At 39.5% G+C, this 18,744-nt stretch overlaps 1 protein-coding gene across 34 annotated transcripts in view; it reads right to left on the reverse strand.

Annotated features, from left to right (window-relative positions):
• Positions 1-18,744, reverse strand: part of MADD (MAP kinase activating death domain) — a 70,312-nt gene that overhangs the window by 33,096 nt on the left and 18,472 nt on the right. For 9 of the 34 annotated variants that reach the window (XM_048947589.1, XM_048947581.1, XM_048947578.1 and 6 more), the window contains exons 5-22: positions 18,420-18,551; positions 17,109-17,222; positions 16,328-16,408; positions 14,275-14,331; positions 13,362-13,540; positions 12,842-13,077; positions 12,160-12,316; positions 11,084-11,190; positions 10,050-10,243; positions 9,162-9,442; positions 8,482-8,621; positions 6,677-6,778; positions 5,828-5,866; positions 4,741-4,800; positions 4,178-4,280; positions 2,989-3,175; positions 2,664-2,814; positions 639-845 (exon numbers count right to left, since the gene is read on the reverse strand). In XM_048947589.1, the coding sequence (XP_048803546.1) occupies positions 639-845; positions 2,664-2,814; positions 2,989-3,175; positions 4,178-4,280; positions 4,741-4,800; positions 5,828-5,866; positions 6,677-6,778; positions 8,482-8,621; positions 9,162-9,442; positions 10,050-10,243; positions 11,084-11,190; positions 12,160-12,316; positions 12,842-13,077; positions 13,362-13,540; positions 14,275-14,331; positions 16,328-16,408; positions 17,109-17,222; positions 18,420-18,551 (2,527 nt within the window). The remainder of the gene's footprint in view (positions 1-638; positions 846-2,663; positions 2,815-2,988; positions 3,176-4,177; positions 4,281-4,740; positions 4,801-5,827; positions 5,867-6,676; positions 6,779-8,481; positions 8,622-9,161; positions 9,443-10,049; positions 10,244-11,083; positions 11,191-12,159; positions 12,317-12,841; positions 13,078-13,361; positions 13,541-14,274; positions 14,332-16,327; positions 16,409-17,108; positions 17,223-18,419; positions 18,552-18,744) is intronic. The other 25 variants (XM_048947599.1, XM_048947593.1, XM_048947588.1 and 22 more) reach the window with 7 other exon arrangements.

Genomic DNA, 18,744 nt, shown 5'->3' on the forward strand with positions numbered 1-18,744 from the left:
ATCTAAAGTTCACCTTTTTTTCCCGGATATAGGCAAAAACTCTTATGCCATAGGTGGGATAGTAGGAAAATTTCTACTGAACAGCCTAGCAGATGCTGTTTAGAAGGACAGGCATTCTATTTGATGTTGCATAGAAGGAAGATCCATCAGTCCTGCTCACTGAAACTGTAACACTACAATTTAAACCTTTTGGCAGTTTTAATTATTCAACAGATAGGAGATCCTGAGTCCCAATTCTATCAAGACGCCATCTAAATAATATAGATTAAGTCAGCAATGATTACAAAACTTCTGTTTCATGTGGTCTCTTCCACTGTAGCCCTTTCCAAAGTCCCCTGCTCATTTCCCTTTTTGCCATTTTCTGCTACTTAAAAACATAAATCACAGCAAAAGTGAAGGTTGTCTGAAGTGCAATGATATTCAGAAACAATTAAGGTCAGAAAGCTCCTGGAGGAAACTGTCCTGGATAATTTATCCAAGAGCGAGTGAAAATACTTATGATTATTCCTTGGTATCCATGGTGTAAATGAGGCATGTTACAGCAGCAAATGTATTGTGTTAAAATGGAGACAATGCAAATAGAACCTAATGCCAAAATAGAAGCCCCTCCTGCACTTCACATGCATTTTAATACACACCAATGGAAGCAATAAAATTTTCTTCCTTTAGACTCCTTGTATCAAATTCTCTTAGCCCTTTCCCTGCAGGGCTTGGTGCCTTCGGCATCAGCTGTGGTACTGGCAGCTGCATGGCAGGTTTCGGCTCCACTCTTGGAGATGATGCAGGATCTTTGCCAACGGGAGTGACAGAACCATCTGTTGGGCTTCGTTTTCTCTTTTCTGGTTCTTTAAAGAGAAAGAACAAAGTGTTGCCAAAAAAAAAAACAAAAACAAAAAGTACCTACACAAAAAAAAATAAAACAAACAAAAAAACCAACATTAAAAAAAAAAAAAACGCCCCCAAGCAAACAAACAAACAACTAACAAAGAAAAAAGGACCAAAAAACAAAGTAAAAGGAAAAAGGAAATGAGAGCAGGCCTCATCTATCATTGTTTAAGACTTTGAACAATCGTTTGTCACCAAAGGAAGTTTGGATTATTTCTCTGTATCAAACTGCAGCAAAACTTTCACAACAGGATAATTAAAATTAGGCTTCCAGTGAATAACCCTGTGCACTCTTGCACAAACTGTTCCAATAGCTGATGAAGCTTAGAATAAAAATTTCATATCCAGATGTCTAAATCTATCATACCACAGGCTTTATAATACCGTTGACTGTTGCATTGCCTCCTACGGTACTGACCCAAACCAGGCCAGGTCCAAATAACTGCACATACACCAGTTGACCAGTACATTAAAGATTCTTCTTATAGCAATACTTTTCTATACAGATAATTACAGAAAATGATCAACATCTAACATGCAACAGACGACACTTGTTTGAGAGAAAAGGTGTTCCTCCAATTCTACGTAGGTCTTTTCAGAAACCTCTTAAATGTTCCAGGTGTGATGATCACAACTGGAAGCACCACACTGCCCACTCTTTGTTACTGACTTACCTCTGCAACCCAAACACATATTCCAAGGTGTACATGCCTCCTTCTCCACGCCTCTCCCAATTTTCATAGATAAATACTGTAAAGTTCATACTTAACTTGCTACCTTCAGAGACACTGCTTCTTAAGACACAGTTGCCTATCCTTTTCTCATTGCCAGATTTTCTGCTTTCTACATACAAGGCCTTAGTTTGATCAGATTAAAATAAATTAATCACAACTCTGCTTTACTAACATTCAGATTCCTCTAGATAATCTATATCCATCATGTACTGTTCCAACAGTCTATACCATATGCCAAAATTGAACAATCTTAGAATTCATCAATTATCACTATATATTAAATGACATTAAGATGAGCCCTCTCCTCTACAGATCGTATCTAGCAATATATCTAGATAAACCCATTGAAATCAGACAGTAAATACTGAGTAGCTAAAATCTGATTATATATCAAGATGTCGTGCAAAAACAAGAAAAGCCCTTTAAAGATTTATCAAGGCTTAAAAAGTTTGTATCCATAAATTTTGTCATTTGTGATCACAGTTAAATAAACAGATAAACTCTACTTACCATCAAAACATGGTGCCTGCATTTTGTAAGCATGACTTCACATATGAACCACTGAGTTTTACGTCAACAATTTCATAATTTTGTTTAGAATTGGTGTCAGGTTTAATAATCACCAAGATCCCCACATTTTGAACTGGTATGCCAGCTCAACTTTCCTTTCTTACCTTCTTCAGCAGTCTAACAGTGATTGGCAAAGAGCATTTTGAGTCCACAGGACATCAAAGCCAACTCACAAAATCCCTGATGCAAGCAATCCAGAAGCCAACTGTAGTGTTAAGTAGTTACTTCTCTGCTACAGTGAAATAGCTATAATCTCAGACAGTGAAAAGCTGAGTCGGATATAAAGCAGAGAGGTGGCATTTTGTCATCTTTTGCTCATTTCCCTTACACATGAATTTTCTTACTTTGCATTAAGAACCAGATTTTAAGAAAAAGTGAAAAATTAAGGAGGTATTACCTAAAATAGGCTTTGTCTTCCAAGATCACCTAGCAATACAAGAACCACTGGTAACACACAGGAAACATTTGTCTTACCTTTGTTGTAATAGTGAGTATGTGCTATTTCTAGAAGGCCAAAAACACTGGCCATGCCTCCCAGGCCAGCATTTGCATATGACTGCTCCAGGCTCAACACAGTACACTTTAGCAAGTCCAGCATGCCTTTATAAACTTTGCGGCTGATCTCCTGCAACAAAAATCCAATTAGTGTCAATATTTCTCAAGTAAGAAAGTCATTCAGGAGCACAAACTCCAAAACTGCTGTAATATCAGCCTGTAAGATGCAATTTCACAAAAATCTTCCATGAACTGAACCTAAGCATAAACTAGGTATGAGAACCCTGCTGAATTTAGCACTGACCACATCCTGTATGATATCCTGCTGAGCATCTTCTTCCGACTGGATCGTGCGATTTAGCTTGCTTAATACAAAGACACGGAGCTGCTCACTCTCCAGGAGGCGTCGGACTCTCTTCATGTTCAGCCAGCCAACACCTTGCCCATCGAGAACATTGTGTACCACCTCCTTCAGGAATTGCTGGTTCTCACTGATGGATTTAGAAAGGAAACGAGGTGGCAAGAGTTAGTCTGCTTTTTATCTTGACCAGGACACACATCAATTCATTTCCAAACAAACCTAAGTTTACAAAAACCTCAAATCTTGCTAGATTTTCTACTAACAACTGCTCATGGAACAAGCACTGTTCTATAGCTGCAGCATCAAACATTTTTGTTTGTCTGTCCCTTATTTTCTGTCACAAGCCATAATCAGGTCTTTCTCAAGTCCACGTAGCTACTGCTGTACTATCCACCTTCACAGCACAGCTCAGATCCATATGAAGTCTATAAACTGCAACCTTCTCCCATGGCTACTTTAGATCTGTAGATTTTCCTTGTACTCACAGCACTAGTGCAGCAGCCTTGGTGTACATACTGCTTCAGCTTTTTTTTTTACCTTGGGGGAAGGAAAGGTAAAAAGAAGACAACTCCTCTGCAGTCTGCTGCATCCCAGTCTGAATCACAGTTTTTTGTCTCCAATCCCCATTAGCTCAAAGTAAATTTCACTCTATATATGGCTGCCAGGGAAGAAGGGACGTGAAAGCAGAAACACAGGTGAGACAATGTTTAATTACCTCTTCAAGTCCCTTTCCAATGTTGAAAAATGGTTTTCTTGTGAACTCACAAAATCAAACTGCTTTACCTATTCAGCTGATCCTCTAAAGTGACTCACTAAACTTTTGCTGGCTAGAATGTTGAGACTAAACTCAATTAAAAGATTACTGACTTAAAGCAGGATCTTTCACGATGTAGAATATTTTAGATCTCAGACAGAAAGAGGAAACTTTTTAAAGGGCAGAAAAATACACATATGTGCTAGTAACTCAAAGGCCATTTGTACAAAATCTTCTCAGACAAAGCATACAGGCTTAGGGCTATAGAAAAATACAGTGTTGTTCTCAATAGCCACAGATCTAAGGATATGATGGCTGCTCCAACACCACCACTTCATGGAAAGAAAAAAAAAAAAAAAAAGCAACCAAAAATATTACCTGGAATTACTACTTCGCCCCTGCGGGGATGGAGATTCTCTCTTCACTGTTGGGCTATGCTTAATGACTGAAGACTTTTGATCCACCAGGGCTCGCCTGTTTCCTAAACAGGAGAGGAAACAGTATGAGAAGAAATGGGTGGAGGAAAACAGTCTGCTGCCAGGACAGCAACAAGCAATACTAAGGTTAGCTAACACACTTATTCAGATTACAGGTAACAAACTTCAAACAAAATGGAAACTCCAAAAAAGCAGCAGCATATATCATATTCTAGCATCACACATCGGCAGAAAACAGTAATGGGAGTAATGCAGAGAGAAAAAGAGAAGATGGTAATGGGAGCAGAAGGTGAAAGGCAGGAAAATTCTGGCTGCTCTGCATGCAGTTTGACAACAAGAATCGTCTTCAAATTAGTCACTGTATGTAAAAGCATAATGCATCAGGGGTGACTAGTATAGATCATATGATACTGGTTACCCAATGAGGAAAGGTAGCCCAAAGTCAGGCATAGGGGATGCTGGAAATTGTCACATCATGCACAGCTCATGCTGTAGGGAACCCACCTTCATTGCTTACTGGGCCAGCTTCAGTAATAATCTCCATTATAGTATTTAACCCAAATACTGGGACACAAAATATACAATTAGTAGTGTACTACATATCTGCGCTCCCCACCGTCAGCATAAAACATAATAAATCCAGCTACCAGCTTCTTCCCAACCCTCCCTCAAAACAAAACCCAAACGATGCTATAGCAGGTAGGATGTTTGAAAGCCCAAGACAACAAGGGCCGCTGTAATTTCTCTAACAGATACTGCTTAACTTGAAATTCAGCATTATTGAACCACTGTACTGCATCTTCATGGACACTACTGCACATATTGAATTTCAAGGGCACTACCAAAAACAACTGCATCACTGAGGAAAAACAATGGAGATGGATGTGCATGGAATAAAAATTAAAGAAGGAGGATGGAAAGTGATCAACCAGCAGCAATGAGATGGAGTCCCAGCATCATTTCCCATTACAAACACAGAGCAACACACACGCTTGGTGAGAACGAGTTAGCAAGGTAACTTTATGCCTGCACAACAGAGATAAGAACATTTAAAAACCCAGAGAAGTGCTCAGTGGAAGTCCCAATGAGCCAGCATGCACACACAAATGAACACAAATGCACACACACACTTGCACATGCACAAAAGAGACTGAGCTACTCCACGGATATCCCATCCTCATGTCTGCACAGTAACATTGAAGATCCTGCACAATTACATTCATCAGGAAAAGAACACCAAAGTGCAGAAGATGAGGTGCAAAGCACAGACACGAAATGGCAAACCCCATCACTGTTTTCTTCCAATGCATGGAATCAGTCATTAAGTTTACCCCTGAATAAAACCCTGATATGAAGTATGTTTCTTATCCTGCACAATTGGATATGAAAACGTAACTAACTGGTAAAAGGTTGTCAAAAACAGCTGTGCAGAATCTCTGCTAGTGTTTTTACCATACCAGTGCTGTTCCTCCTCATTTTACACACAGGGAATGATTACTTGTCTCAAAAACAAAGTCCAAAGCAGAAACACAGAAACAGCTTTTGGCCTTTGTTTCTACAAGGTCAGAGGTCAGCAAAACATCATACCAACCTTCATTCACATCCCTTCCCACTTCCAGATTAAAGTAATCTTTACCGATGAAATGATGAGGAGGAAAAAATAAATAAATAAAATCAACATATTAAAACAAAAGCAGCAAGTTCTAATCAGATAGAATAACTCAAAAGGTAAAGTAAAATCTTCCTTGGTTTAGCAACTGCTATCATGACAACCAGGCTGTTCAATTCCTTAGGGTAAGAGTCCCTATTTCTCTAGTCCCTATTCACGTGTTATTACATAACATAGCAGACAAACAAGAGAAGTTCCAATTACAAGACTGTGCACCTAAGTTAGGAATGGGTCTTTACTCTGAATGAGCTGAAATATATTTATATTTTGGGTTTGATTGGAAAGTTTCCATATAGTGAATTGAAAGTACCAGCACTATTTAAACCTTTGTAAACTGCAGTCTCCACAGGAGGGAGGCATTATTCCTTCAGCAGTCTCCATGGGAGAAAGGGACTATTCCTTCTTACAAACAGAATGTCACTGCTCTAACAGGTTACCTAAAGCAGTGGCAGTACAAAAGTAGAACCTACCTCTTTGTTCCCATTCTTTACACTAAAGACATAAAAATTAAATAAAACAAAATACAAAACAAAACCAACATTCACAGTGTACCTATTAACACAAGGTAGGCTAGCTAGTCTCCCACCCCAACGCAGCTCAGTTGCTGAGAAGAAGTCTGACTAAGAAATATCAAGACAATTTTTGTCTTGATAATTAAAGCAGGTATATTAACCCAAAGTACCAAAATACTTCACCACCAATGTTCCTTTTAGGGATTGCAGAGTCACAATAATAGTAAGGGCTATAGAAGACAAAGGGAAAAATGGTTACCTTTCAGGCTGGGAAAGGGGGTATTCTTGTCTCTCCCAACTTTGGTTGGCAGGGCTAAATTGGACAGACTGAAACTTGTGCTGTGGTTTCTGTACAGGCTGCCTATGACAAAAGAAAAAAAAAAAACAAAAACCAAAAAATCAACAAAACAACAATTACACCAAATGACAGAACTGCAGGGCTTGGAAAGGACCTCAAGAGATCATTGAGTCCAACATCCCTGCTAAAGCAGGTTCCCTACAATATTCTCACAGGTTCACACCCAGATGGGTCTTGAATATCTCCATAGGAGACTCTACAATCTCTCTAGGCAGCCTGTTCCAGTGCTCCGTCACCTGTACCATAAAGAAATTCTTCCTCATTTTAGTACTGAACTTCATACATTCGAGTTTTAGGCCAATACTCCTCCCATCACCACACACCACCAAGGTTAGCCTGACCTCATCCATTTGCATCCCACCTCCCTTTAGATATTTATAAACATTTATTACATTTTCTCTTAGACTTCTCTTCCGAAGGCTGAACAGACCCAGGTTACTCAGCCTTTCTTTACCAAACACCTAATGTTCTCTGCACATACCCATACTTCCTAAATTTCCTGTAATTCATCTTCTTATTGAAAGCATGAACATTTTTTTTTAAATTAAAAAAAAAAAATTTTATTTTTAAGTCCACAGAACTGACAAGTATAATTTCATTTACAACACAACCACATCTGTATTCTGACTATTCTAAATTGTTTAAAAGGTAATTCTTAGCTCTCAAGTTACAATCATTGTCATTGTGTTTTTGAGTCTTAAATGTACCAGCAGTGTCAATCTGTCTTCCTGCCATTATACAGGTAACTACATATCAACTGTCTTCTAGTTTGATACTCCTTTTAAGGAGCAAATAAGTGGTGGGGGTCACATGAGAAAATAGTATGACAAAAGATCTCTAAAATACACAGTCCCAAAGTCAGAAGAGTGCACAGAGTCTTCTGAAATTCTGCAACTCTGACCCAAAAGCACACTTTAAAATAGAAGTTTCCATTTATGAGGAAAACAAAGCTTTTTGTAGCACCAGAAGATTTCTAACAACATAAAGAGTGCAACGATGCTCTGTCATCTGTTTAAGTCTGTAGACATCCTGAAAGGAACTTGAATAGAGATCCTCCTCATATAGAAAACCTCAACATGTTCATCTAAATTGTTAGTGCACTATTTCAACTTATCTTTATTCCCCCCTAATCCAGCTTTATTTTAGTAACAATCTTTTTAGTAGAAACATCAAATACAACTTTCCCAGTGCTACTAACTTCTTGTCCATCCCCCACAACAGCTGATTATTTATCCGGTTATATCTTCTTTCACACATTAAAATACTCTACATCAGCTTTCCATAACTGTGGATATTGTTTTTAAAAATTATTCAATAATTTAATTGAAAGTAAGAGAGCACAGTGAAGAAATTTAATGTCAGACCTAAACAAGTGAAGTGGTAGCATGAGAAGCATACTAATGGTTAACGCTCTTGTACCAGTTTCATAAAAAATCACAGTTTTTATTTAAATGAATTGGACAGAAATTCTGATTTGTGGTCCAAAGTGCCATATAACTCAAGGGCCTAACGACACAACCAAAGTCCTTAGTGAAAAATTCATAAAGCAGTAGTTATCAGCAGTGTAAATAAAACAGGTCCTGTGACTCTCAACACAAGTTCTGGAGACCTGGTAACAATCCGACAACCAAGTCTTCCTCTTGGCTAACCACCTCTCTGTAAGATCTGATAAATCAAAACGGTTTAATGAATGCTTGAGTACATACTTGCAAAAGACATGATGCCCCCAAAACCTTCACTGCTGTTGTTGGAAACAGTAGAGTTTGGAGAGCTGGCCCTGGAGTCTGAATCTGCATCAGAATCATTGGCCAGTTTTAAACTGTTCGGACGAAGTAACTTCTGAGACCTTTGAAGAAAAACGTACAGGTGTTATTAGCAATTTTTTTCCCAAAAGCTTATATGACTGTGGGAGGCTGATGCTGGTCTTGTTTTTAGCCTGTTTTTACCACATTGTCCTTCCCTTGTGGGAAAGAAAAATAGAAAAAGAAAAAAAAAAAGAAAAGAAAAGGAAAAAAAGTAGAGATGCATCTTTGCATTAAGGCCTTTATTACCTTTTAGGACATGCTGCAAATTTGTCTGCAACACTACACTGGTGGACTTAGGGGTGGAAAAAATACTTCTGCTTTGAGAGCAACAAAGGAAAAAAACCCAATATCATAAAAAAACGTTTAATTCCCCTCACACATCACCCCTGCAATAGCAAGCTTCACAACCAAAATCCCTTTTAAAGACGTCGAGAAATCAGTAGATCATGCACTAGAATGTTTCAATGAAGAACTGATAATTCTGTTATCTCCCACTACTTCAATAAAATGTTAAACTACATGAAGCAGATAGGAACCCCACGACAGCTGTACAAAACAACAGAAGGACAGGGAGAACTCACCTGCTTCCATTGAGATTCTGGTTAAATCTTGGGGTGTAGCTCTCTTCCTGCTCATCATCTTCATCCTCTGTAGGAAAACCATACTGTGGTTCGAAGTATGGATTATCATACTCTCGTTTCCTCACCACCCCTTCTGAGGAGCTCATGCAGACAGCTGGGCTGTCACTCTCACGACGATCAAAGCTCATCTTGGGAAAGCTTGGTTGTAGTGGCAAAGAAGGGAGATGGTTTGAAAATCCAGCAACTAGCTTCTCCTCCATCTCTGCTGAATCTGCAGACTCCTGTGGACCAGTCAAATTATTCATCTGTTTGCTAATCTGAATTACTTAAAACTGAAGGGCCTGACAAGAGCAACTGTTATAAACTGGGAATTCTGCAGGGTCTTAGCAGTTTCTGGGCCCCCACCCAAATCAGTTGTTCTAACCTAGATCTGTAGAAAAGTTGCAGCATTTATGCATTGTTCTAGAAGCTTTCTTCCCTGCAAAACAGATCTTACTGTTAAATGCCAGGATAACAGCTCCCTATTGCTCTGCTTTCTGGTTACAGAATCAATTCCCATAATTCCTAAATGAACCCAGATTCAAGATTTTCCCCATCCCATTCCCCTACAACAGATCTTTCCATACTGTGTAGAAGTCACTCCTGCAGTCACAACCTGGACCACTGCTCTCTGTTAATAATGTACTTTAATGCATGTGAGCTTTTACACACAGGAATGTTCTGTCTCAGCATAAGAGACTACTTTGCTTGGAGTCCAGAAAGTGCATGCAATTTAATTTCTGAATGTTTTCAGTCTGATTAGCTTTTGCCCCACTCAGAAAGAACTATTCTCCCACTCTTTATATCCTAATTCTCTCAACTTGGGGCTGAATTCATCTCAGTACACACATGGTTCACTCCGTGGATGACAGTACTGGGGCTGCTACTGGCTGTAGTACTGGAACTTGAACGAGGCTGGTTGTTCTCTTGGGAGTTCTCACTGTCCATGGCCTGTTCATCCAGATCTCCTGAATATTCTTGAAAATCATCAAACTCCACTTCACTGGCATCACCAAGGGCTGCGTGAGTCAGGGGGTCAACATCTGCAAATACATCATTTTGCATTAAAGAATACTGCCTTCCTCAGCCTTCTGTCCATCTGACTGAAAATCCCTAACAGATCTGCTCAGCAGAATACAGAAGCACATAGAAAGGTTGTAAGGCACTTTTGGAAGACATTTAATCCAACTGGCTACTCAAAGTTGGGCTAACTTTAAAGTTAAAACAGGCTGCCCAGGGCCTTTTCTTATTGAGTTTCCAATGTCTCCAAGGCTTGAATAATCCCCTTTGATTCTGGGGATCTGTTCACAATGGGAACCTTTTCTTACAGTCAGGCAGAATTTCCTTTGTTACAAAATATGACTGTTACCTCTTGTCCTTGGGCAAAGGAAACATGCTGGCATTCATGTTTTTGGTTTATAAAAGTAATAATCTCCCAGCCTCAAACACTGCTGCTGCCGCCTCCATATAAACCAAAGAGAACGCATTTTCCTGTCCCCAATAAAATGAAGTGACTCATTAAAGTCAGCTCTGAGGACCAAAAAGTGGGGGCAGAAGAAAGCTTGTAATCTGCAGCCCATATTGCACCTTTTCTACTGGCAGCACATTTCCAAATCTAGTCAGTGGGTTTTGTTCAGCAGCACCTACTTCTGATCTTTCTCCTCCCATGTCTTTCAGAGGGGACTGCATATAAGCCAAAGAAATGTCTTCCTTCAGTCTGCTACTGGTAATTGACTCCCTTACCTCAGAGCAATATTATAACAGAACAATGTTTTGCTCTGATTGAGACACTTGGGGAGGCATTTCCCCACCGTCACAGCACAGGTGAACGTGGAAGAGGAACCTATGTGGATCTCGTGAAAATGCAGCCCAAAGTTACTCACTTGGAGTATCGCCATTAATGTCACATTTCATCATCTCGCTGACAAAGTCACCAAGTGAAGAGTAGGAGGAACTTGAGTCATCATAGTCGACACTGTCACTGCCACTGCCACAACAGGTGAGAAAAAGATGAGTGGTAGCAGAACAGCAATAGCATCTTAAAAATCTAATGATATAACCACTTCCATTAAAAAAAAAACAAACCCTGGCAAGATTAAGGTGCCAGCTTCATGAAAAGTCAGAGCAAATGACAAACATTTGAGACAGGTAAAGAGGCAATACGGGAAGACATTTAAAAGCTCTCAGCAAGGGGTTAATGAGGTCAAGCATAGGTGGACAGGGAGTAGATACAAATTCTCAGTGAGTGTCAGGAGGGGAGGAAGCTTCAAGACAACTGGAAATCAAAAGAAAAGCACTTCTTTTTAATACTAACAATAATTTCCAACATGAGGACTACTGGTGCTGTGTAGAACATAAAAGAAAAACAAGTACAAGCCTGGAAGACCTCACAGGCTAAAAGAGAAGGAAGGATGATAAAACTTGATGCAAACCTCTGAGATACAAGGCCAGAAACACATCAACAAAAAATTATTCTCACTTTACTGAATGTACAAGGTCTCAGGCAGTGGGGAGTATTAGCAAGCTTTGCATAACTATGTGCTTCAATTAGAGATATGAAAGAGTGGTAGGATGAGTGGGATTGCTTGAAGTACAGAAAAAAGAAGTAACCAGAGAAAGAACAGCACAGAAGAAAAGAAAAAAGAAAACATCAGAGTGAGAAGTAATACCAAATGATAAAGGGGCATAGGAAGCAAAAAAAAACAAAACAGGAAAGTACAAATAAAGATCCATGTAAAATGAAGGCTTGAGAAGACATTAGCAAAGAGATAAGAAGCTGCTGCAATGACGACAAAGCAGTGAGACAATTTATTTCAATATCAGTATCCTGACCAGACAGAAGAAATTAAACAAAAGCATGGAAGGCTAGAGAAAAAGGTAACAAATGAGATACTGGAGAGAAGGCCCAGAATAATCTGAAGTAACTGTCAGGTGGCTAGAGTTATGCCCCCCCACTAACCTGTCATCGGTGGGATCAGAGTCTGTTTCTTTTTCTACTGGGACATTCAGTGCTTCAGCTAGTTGTGAATTACTGTCATAGACACGATAGTGGATGGGCTGCAGTTGGTGAGCATACCACTTCGGTTTGTCACCGATCAGTGCTGGGTCAAACATATCTGCACCAAAAACAAATAAACAAACAAGGAGAAAGTTAACTGAACTCATTTATTTGTGTCAAAGGCTTCATTAGTAGTGAAGCTATCCCTTACTAAGTCTTGCACAAAACAGAACAGTCATCTTTAAAAAAAACAACAACAACAAAAAACAACTACAAGAGTTCTTCGCTAGCAAACAAGACAAGAAGTTATCTGGAGAAGTAAATGGCATTAAAATACATAAAATAGAAAATTTTTCTTGAACTGGATTTCTCTACCCAGAATGAATGCCACACTGGAACAGGTTCCCCAGGAACCTGTTGGAGTTCAGAAAGTGTTGGGACAGTGCTCTCAGACACACGGCTTCATATGGTCCTGTGTGAAATCAGGAACTGGACTTCATTAGCTTCATATGTCCCTTCCAACCCAGGATAGTCTGATTCCATGAATAATATGGTATTAAGCTAAGTTTGACCCCAGAATCTATCTGCATTTCAAGTTTCTGAAAAACATGAGAAGTGCAGGAAAGGGAAAACCAAAACTTACTGTTATGAATTCTCTGAAAAGCATAGTTAGTAGGGTTGAGTGACCATTCTCCAAAATATTCTACTGCTTGTGTCCTGGAAAGTTTATCTGCAAAAGGTGTTTGCTTTGGCCTAGAGGCAAGAAAGGAATTTGCCTGGAAGGCCACTACTGGTCGTGGAAAAAGACGAAGAGTGCGAGTATGCATCTGGAATCCTTGCAGAACATTTGGTGAGTTGAAAAATCTCACCATAGCAACCCTAAAAAGAGGCAAAGGACACATGTCAGATAAAAACACAGAACTCAACAGAAGACAGAGAACCTTTTAAAGGTATGTATTAGGCGAAGTTTCAAATCTATGAAGTAACATAGTGCAAGAAGCTGTCTTCTTAAAAAGCTTAATAAACCAATCAGTCACTTGGTTTTCATTTACCTGCTCAATACCAAGAGCCACCAAGAGCCATGACAGACATTGCTCTCAGCCCTGTGCTGCCTTCAAGTGCAAGCTTGATGAACTCAATACCACTTTGCATTTCAGTCTCACCTGGTAGCCACATCCACAGAGTCCACATCATTTCCATAGATCAGAGGGTTGAATTCTGTGGAGGGAGTAGACTGCAAATCATTCTGTGGTCTTCCCAGCAGCAGCGGCACCTCCTGCCCTTCGTGGAACTTCTCTAGATTAAGAATGGGCTGAGTATTCAGACTCATGCTAGCCAGTGCCTAGCAAAGGACAACAGTAGGCACATATTCAGCAAGAAGTTATTTGAGAAACAAAAGATTAGAGCTACCCTCTAGGCAATCACAACAATTGTTCACACTCCAATAATTTGCCTTAAATCATCTCTTCTACACTGAGTCAAGAAATACCTCCAGGCCCTCCTTTATATGGACTGTCCAAATGATCTCCTCAATAATGAAAATGCATGAGTGTTAACATGGAAGTCTGCTTCTCTAGACCGTCCATGACATGAAAAAAATAATCCACATCTGACCTCTAGTTGCATGATAAACCATACAATATATAGGAGGGTTATGCCTGTGTGCATTTAGAACACACACAGAGATCTAGATCCCTTAAAACTTGCCTTGCAACTTGGCAGTTCAGTCAGTGAGTTTGACAACCCACGACAGCACGCAGACAGCCAGCACACAGGTATCTATCTTCCAGTCTGTCTGCAAACTACATTTCTTTTCTGAATAATGTCTTCATCTCTCCATAAAGCAGTCATCCTCTTCAACCCTCATAATATCCTCAGGAAAATGCACAGGAGTGGCATGACTAGTAAGTCGGTCCTTAATACCCAGATCCAACCTAAATCTTCCTCATTTCTCTCATTTGCCACTGAGTCTTCACCAGTTTAATCTCAAAAATAAACAAACAAATAAAGTAAAACAAAAAGACCAAAGTAAAAGGGTAAAATGGAAAACCGGGGGGAAAGAATAAAATAAAGAACCTTGTTGTCAGGAGTGAGCAGCTGTTGCTGAGTGATTGCAGTCATGCTAACCAGAGACTGGAGGCAAGATGGAAGATCATATGATAACACCAGCAGCCCATCAGAGCCAAGACGAACACATGACCACAGAGAAACAGATGGAGGGAAAAAAAAAATCTATTACTACCAAATATCACAAATGAGAGGAAATAAAAAGGGATGCAAGACAGGCACGGAGAGAGAGGTCTAACTGCCCCATCCCCAAAATATCCACATTTGGCTACTTTTGCTTTGGAAAGCGGAAAGGATCCTTACTGATGAAGCTAAGAACTTTCCACTGCGGCTTAAAATCAGGTATTTTGAATATTAGTGATTGACACTAAGTTCCAAAGGTATATAAGGGGTGTTAACCTTAGCAACCTGGGCTGCAATTCAGTCTTCTCTACTTTGTATTGCAACCAGTAATCCTCATTCACGTTTGCCAACGTTCAACTATCCATGATGATGAATGTAGGAATATATAGGGACCAATGACTGTTTGGGTCAATACCAATAATTTTAAATAGAAGTTGTTTAAGGAAAATGCAATTTGTTCTGATATTCAACTTTGCTTTAATGAGAGAATTTTGCTCAATAGTACCTGAAATTGCAAAGGGATGAGGCAGAAGTGAGGGTAAGGTGGATCTAACAAAACCCCATGCAACACATTACTTCCATCTGAGCTGACAGTAAGTACTGGGCTATTACAGAGGTCACACACTTTGCTCTCCTGATCTATAAGGAGAGGGAGGGGTGGCCTCATTAGGTCCATAAGAAACTTTACCTTCAAATACTGCGTGCAGCATGCATAAGGAAAACAGAAATAAAGAAATAAAACCTGCTTGACACAATCAGCCAGGGTGACCCAAGCTGATTAATGGCTTAGCAGGACCTGAGAGAAGAGACTGAGAACTTGAACAGATCTGTGAATGGAGGGAAAACACAGATGATCATAGCTAGATGGATCAAGTCAGAGTTTAATCCTACATGGCAAATGTAAAGGAGAAATCTGGAATTTTTGGCACTAACCAGAAACAAATTAGCCCCAAACAACAGTAACAAACAGAAACCATCTACTCCACCCAAGAGCATTTCAAACTATCTTTTACCTGGGGTATGGAAACTGCTGAATCACAGCCTGAACCTCTGATTGATCACCTGAGGCAAGCAATGAGTCAGCCCTGGGAGCACAGGTGAAGGCAATTCAACAATTCACCTGTGCTGCCGGAAGGCGTGGAGCCTGGCTGCACCTCTCCTACATCCCATTTAAGGGCTACCAAGTGAAAAAGGATCTCTTCTAGAGATCCCTCCTCTGAGTTTTGCAGTGAGCTCAGGATGAGGGTAAGCTTTCTATCTATTCTCTTTTTGTTACTGTAATCCACTTTGCCAAACTCTCATTTATTTCATAATTATAACATCTTTATATTCATGGACTGTACACCTAGCTAATAAATTAACTGTGGTCATTGGCCTTAGTAATCACTTGCTTTTCCAAATTAGCTCTATGCATAAAATCCCGCAGCTGGATACATAACACTTAATAACTGTGTTACTTCATACCACTTTTCAAGCTTAAAATGCTGCTGTGTTCTAACATGGGGATGTTCTTTGTGTGCATCTACATAAATAAGGCACCTTAAATACATTGACAGAAAATCCCTAGGCCTGTGCTTCTTATACAAAAGTAGAAGCAGTAGAGACAGAAAAAAAATGAACAGGTAACAAAAATGACCATGAAATTCTTTGAAGAAACTACACAGACCTGAAACAATAGAAACCTCAGATTTAGATTTGTCAGAAAATGTAATGGTAGAAAAGCTCAGGGGGTTCAAAAATCTTGTAACTTTTAATCAGCCACTCTATTGATTGGCCAGCCTCTTGAACAAGTGCATTCTAATAGTCTGATACCTCATTCACAGCTATCTGATGTGCTAGGTTGCAAGCCTGCTTTTAGCATGTACAGCAGAAGAGCTGTGCAACACTACATCTGCTACATTTTACTGAGGCTGAGTCCGTTCCCCAAAGTGCTCATTACCTGTTTCAGATGCTTTTTCAGCTCTGAAGCTTCTGGTTCTGGAAGCGCTGGCAAAGATTCTGCATTTGTGGGAACGATCACCTGGAATTAAGCACAGGTAACAAATGAAAAACTGCCCAGCTGGATCCATTTCAAAACAGAATCTCCTACATCTCCACTGCTCCTGAAACTGAGGAATAAAAGGAATAAAATAAAACTTAAACAAAAAACAAAACAAAACCCTGCATCAATAATTTGTTTTTCCTTTTCTTATGACTGTTAACATTATTTACAATGTCATAAACATTGCAAGATTATTGTTTAAACTTAAGACTTACTCGACTTTCTCTATACTCATCCTGTATAATCTCCATTAAACATAAGATGTTATACACATTTCCCATGCTCCAGTAGCCACAGCAGAAAGTGGGATACTTTGTCTCATTTGAATCATGACAAAAGATGCTGCTGGAAGGCTCTTATCAGATCTAGATTCCTATCTAGGGCTATAGCGGGCAGGGCCATAGTTACTCAAGGAGATGGCTCAATCACTTATAGAGGCTGTACCTTCTATGAAATACCTGGATGCATTAACTGAAAAAGAATGCTGTAAGAACAAAAGAATCAGGGAGAGACATGAGACATGACAAGCAACAAAATCATAAAATTTAGGACAGAAGAGACAAAGGCAGACTGAGGCTAATCTAGAAGCACAAGCATTCTTAAATTCTCAGGGTGTATATTGGTTGAAGAGCACAGACATCCAGAAACAAAGCCTCAAGTCCTTAAGAGCATTGCTTACCTTATTGGTATCCAGGTCAATAAGCCATACATCATCAGGCATTTTGAAATCTAGTTTGTAAAGGAAGAAACTCGCTGGAACACCAATGATGTAAGGTGTAGGGGCTAGAAGCAACTGAAAGACAGAGATATAGTAATAAGGACAAGTTCTGCATTTGATATCACCATATCTTGCCAACTGTTTTTTTGTTTTTTTTTCTAAACAGCTATGGTATATTTACAGCAGAGGAGGCAACACACAAAGCACTGATAAAGAAGTCACTGATGTCATACGATAGAAAATAAAAAAACCCTCCTGCTCTAAGAGCTTTAATTCTCAATCTAGAAGAAAAAATCACAATTTTTTCAGAGATATACTTTTTATGGAGCTAAACAGCTCTAATGAAAAAAATTAGCAAAACTAACAGCTTACAACACCATGAACCAAATGCATTTGTACATCCTCAGCTCAAATTGAATCCATGCTGTTGTAAACATAGCATTACCCTTACAAAAGCTTTATCCTTGCCCCTACCTTATAGTGGTAATATAATTTCAAAATTACAAGTCTAGGAAGCAGAAAAACAAAAGAAACATATTTTTTTCTTAATATAAATGTATGTGGAAAACCTAAGGGGAATTTCTTGTTGTTTCTGACAAGGGGATCAGCAGAGGGAAAGGGCTTAAATCAATAAGACACGTAACAGCTTGAGATCAGCTGCTTGGGAGGCTAATTTATCCTTCAATCTAGAAAACCTGGTTATCTCCAAGGGACAAGAACAAATCTGCAGCATCAGTTGCAAGATAGTCAATTGCAGGATAGCACTGAAGGAAAAAGATGGCCTCAATTCTGCCTTTCCAAACAAAATAATGAACTCCTGACTACTGGTGAAATCCAGGCTCCCAGCTGAAGTAACGTGACACTTTTTACTTCCAAGAAAAATAAACTGCAGGCAGAAGTTTCTAAGCTTTGAATCATGACCCCTTAAGATTCCTTAAGTACTACTGCGGACTCTCTCCAACAAACCTTAATATTCAGTTGGGACAACAAGGCTGAAAGTGTTAAAGTCTTGTCATAATATTGTAGATCCATGGTGTTTCAAAGAAGCTACTTCTTTGAACTGCACTATTCACCAAGCAGGTTTTAATGATATCCTAAATGAAAAACGTTACATACAATTAAAATAGTCAGTGGTGCTCAAAGAACATTCTTTGCAAGGCAGTGTTTGTTACAGTCCCTCAGAAATCATGGTGGATGGAAACATGGACTACTACGTTTTCAGAGATAACAGAAATATCCTTTGCAAAAGACCAATGAAGGAAAAATACGCACCTGCTCTGCAGAGGCCATGCAGGTGGGGAGCAGAGGGATCACCGGAAACATATATTCTAATGGGTAGATCATAGCCACAAAGGCCATCACAGACATTGAGAGTGCATTATAGTCCCGGGACTGCAGTACAACCTGCAAACACAGAAAGTCACGTTAGATTTTGCAGCAACCATTTGCTTCCCATACTCCCAGGCTGGGGTATAAAAATATCATGGCCTAAAGGACCCTGTTTTGTTGGCTGTGAACTGGAATGACCCTCCATTAATCTATCTGAAAACAAACTTCAGGTGCTTTTTAAAGCAAAATCAAGACTTTTCAAAACAGG

The sequence above is a fragment of the Lagopus muta genome, chromosome 6 (assembly GCF_023343835.1).
Source record: "Lagopus muta isolate bLagMut1 chromosome 6, bLagMut1 primary, whole genome shotgun sequence".
In the NCBI taxonomy this organism is placed as follows: Eukaryota; Metazoa; Chordata; class Aves; order Galliformes; family Phasianidae; genus Lagopus; species Lagopus muta.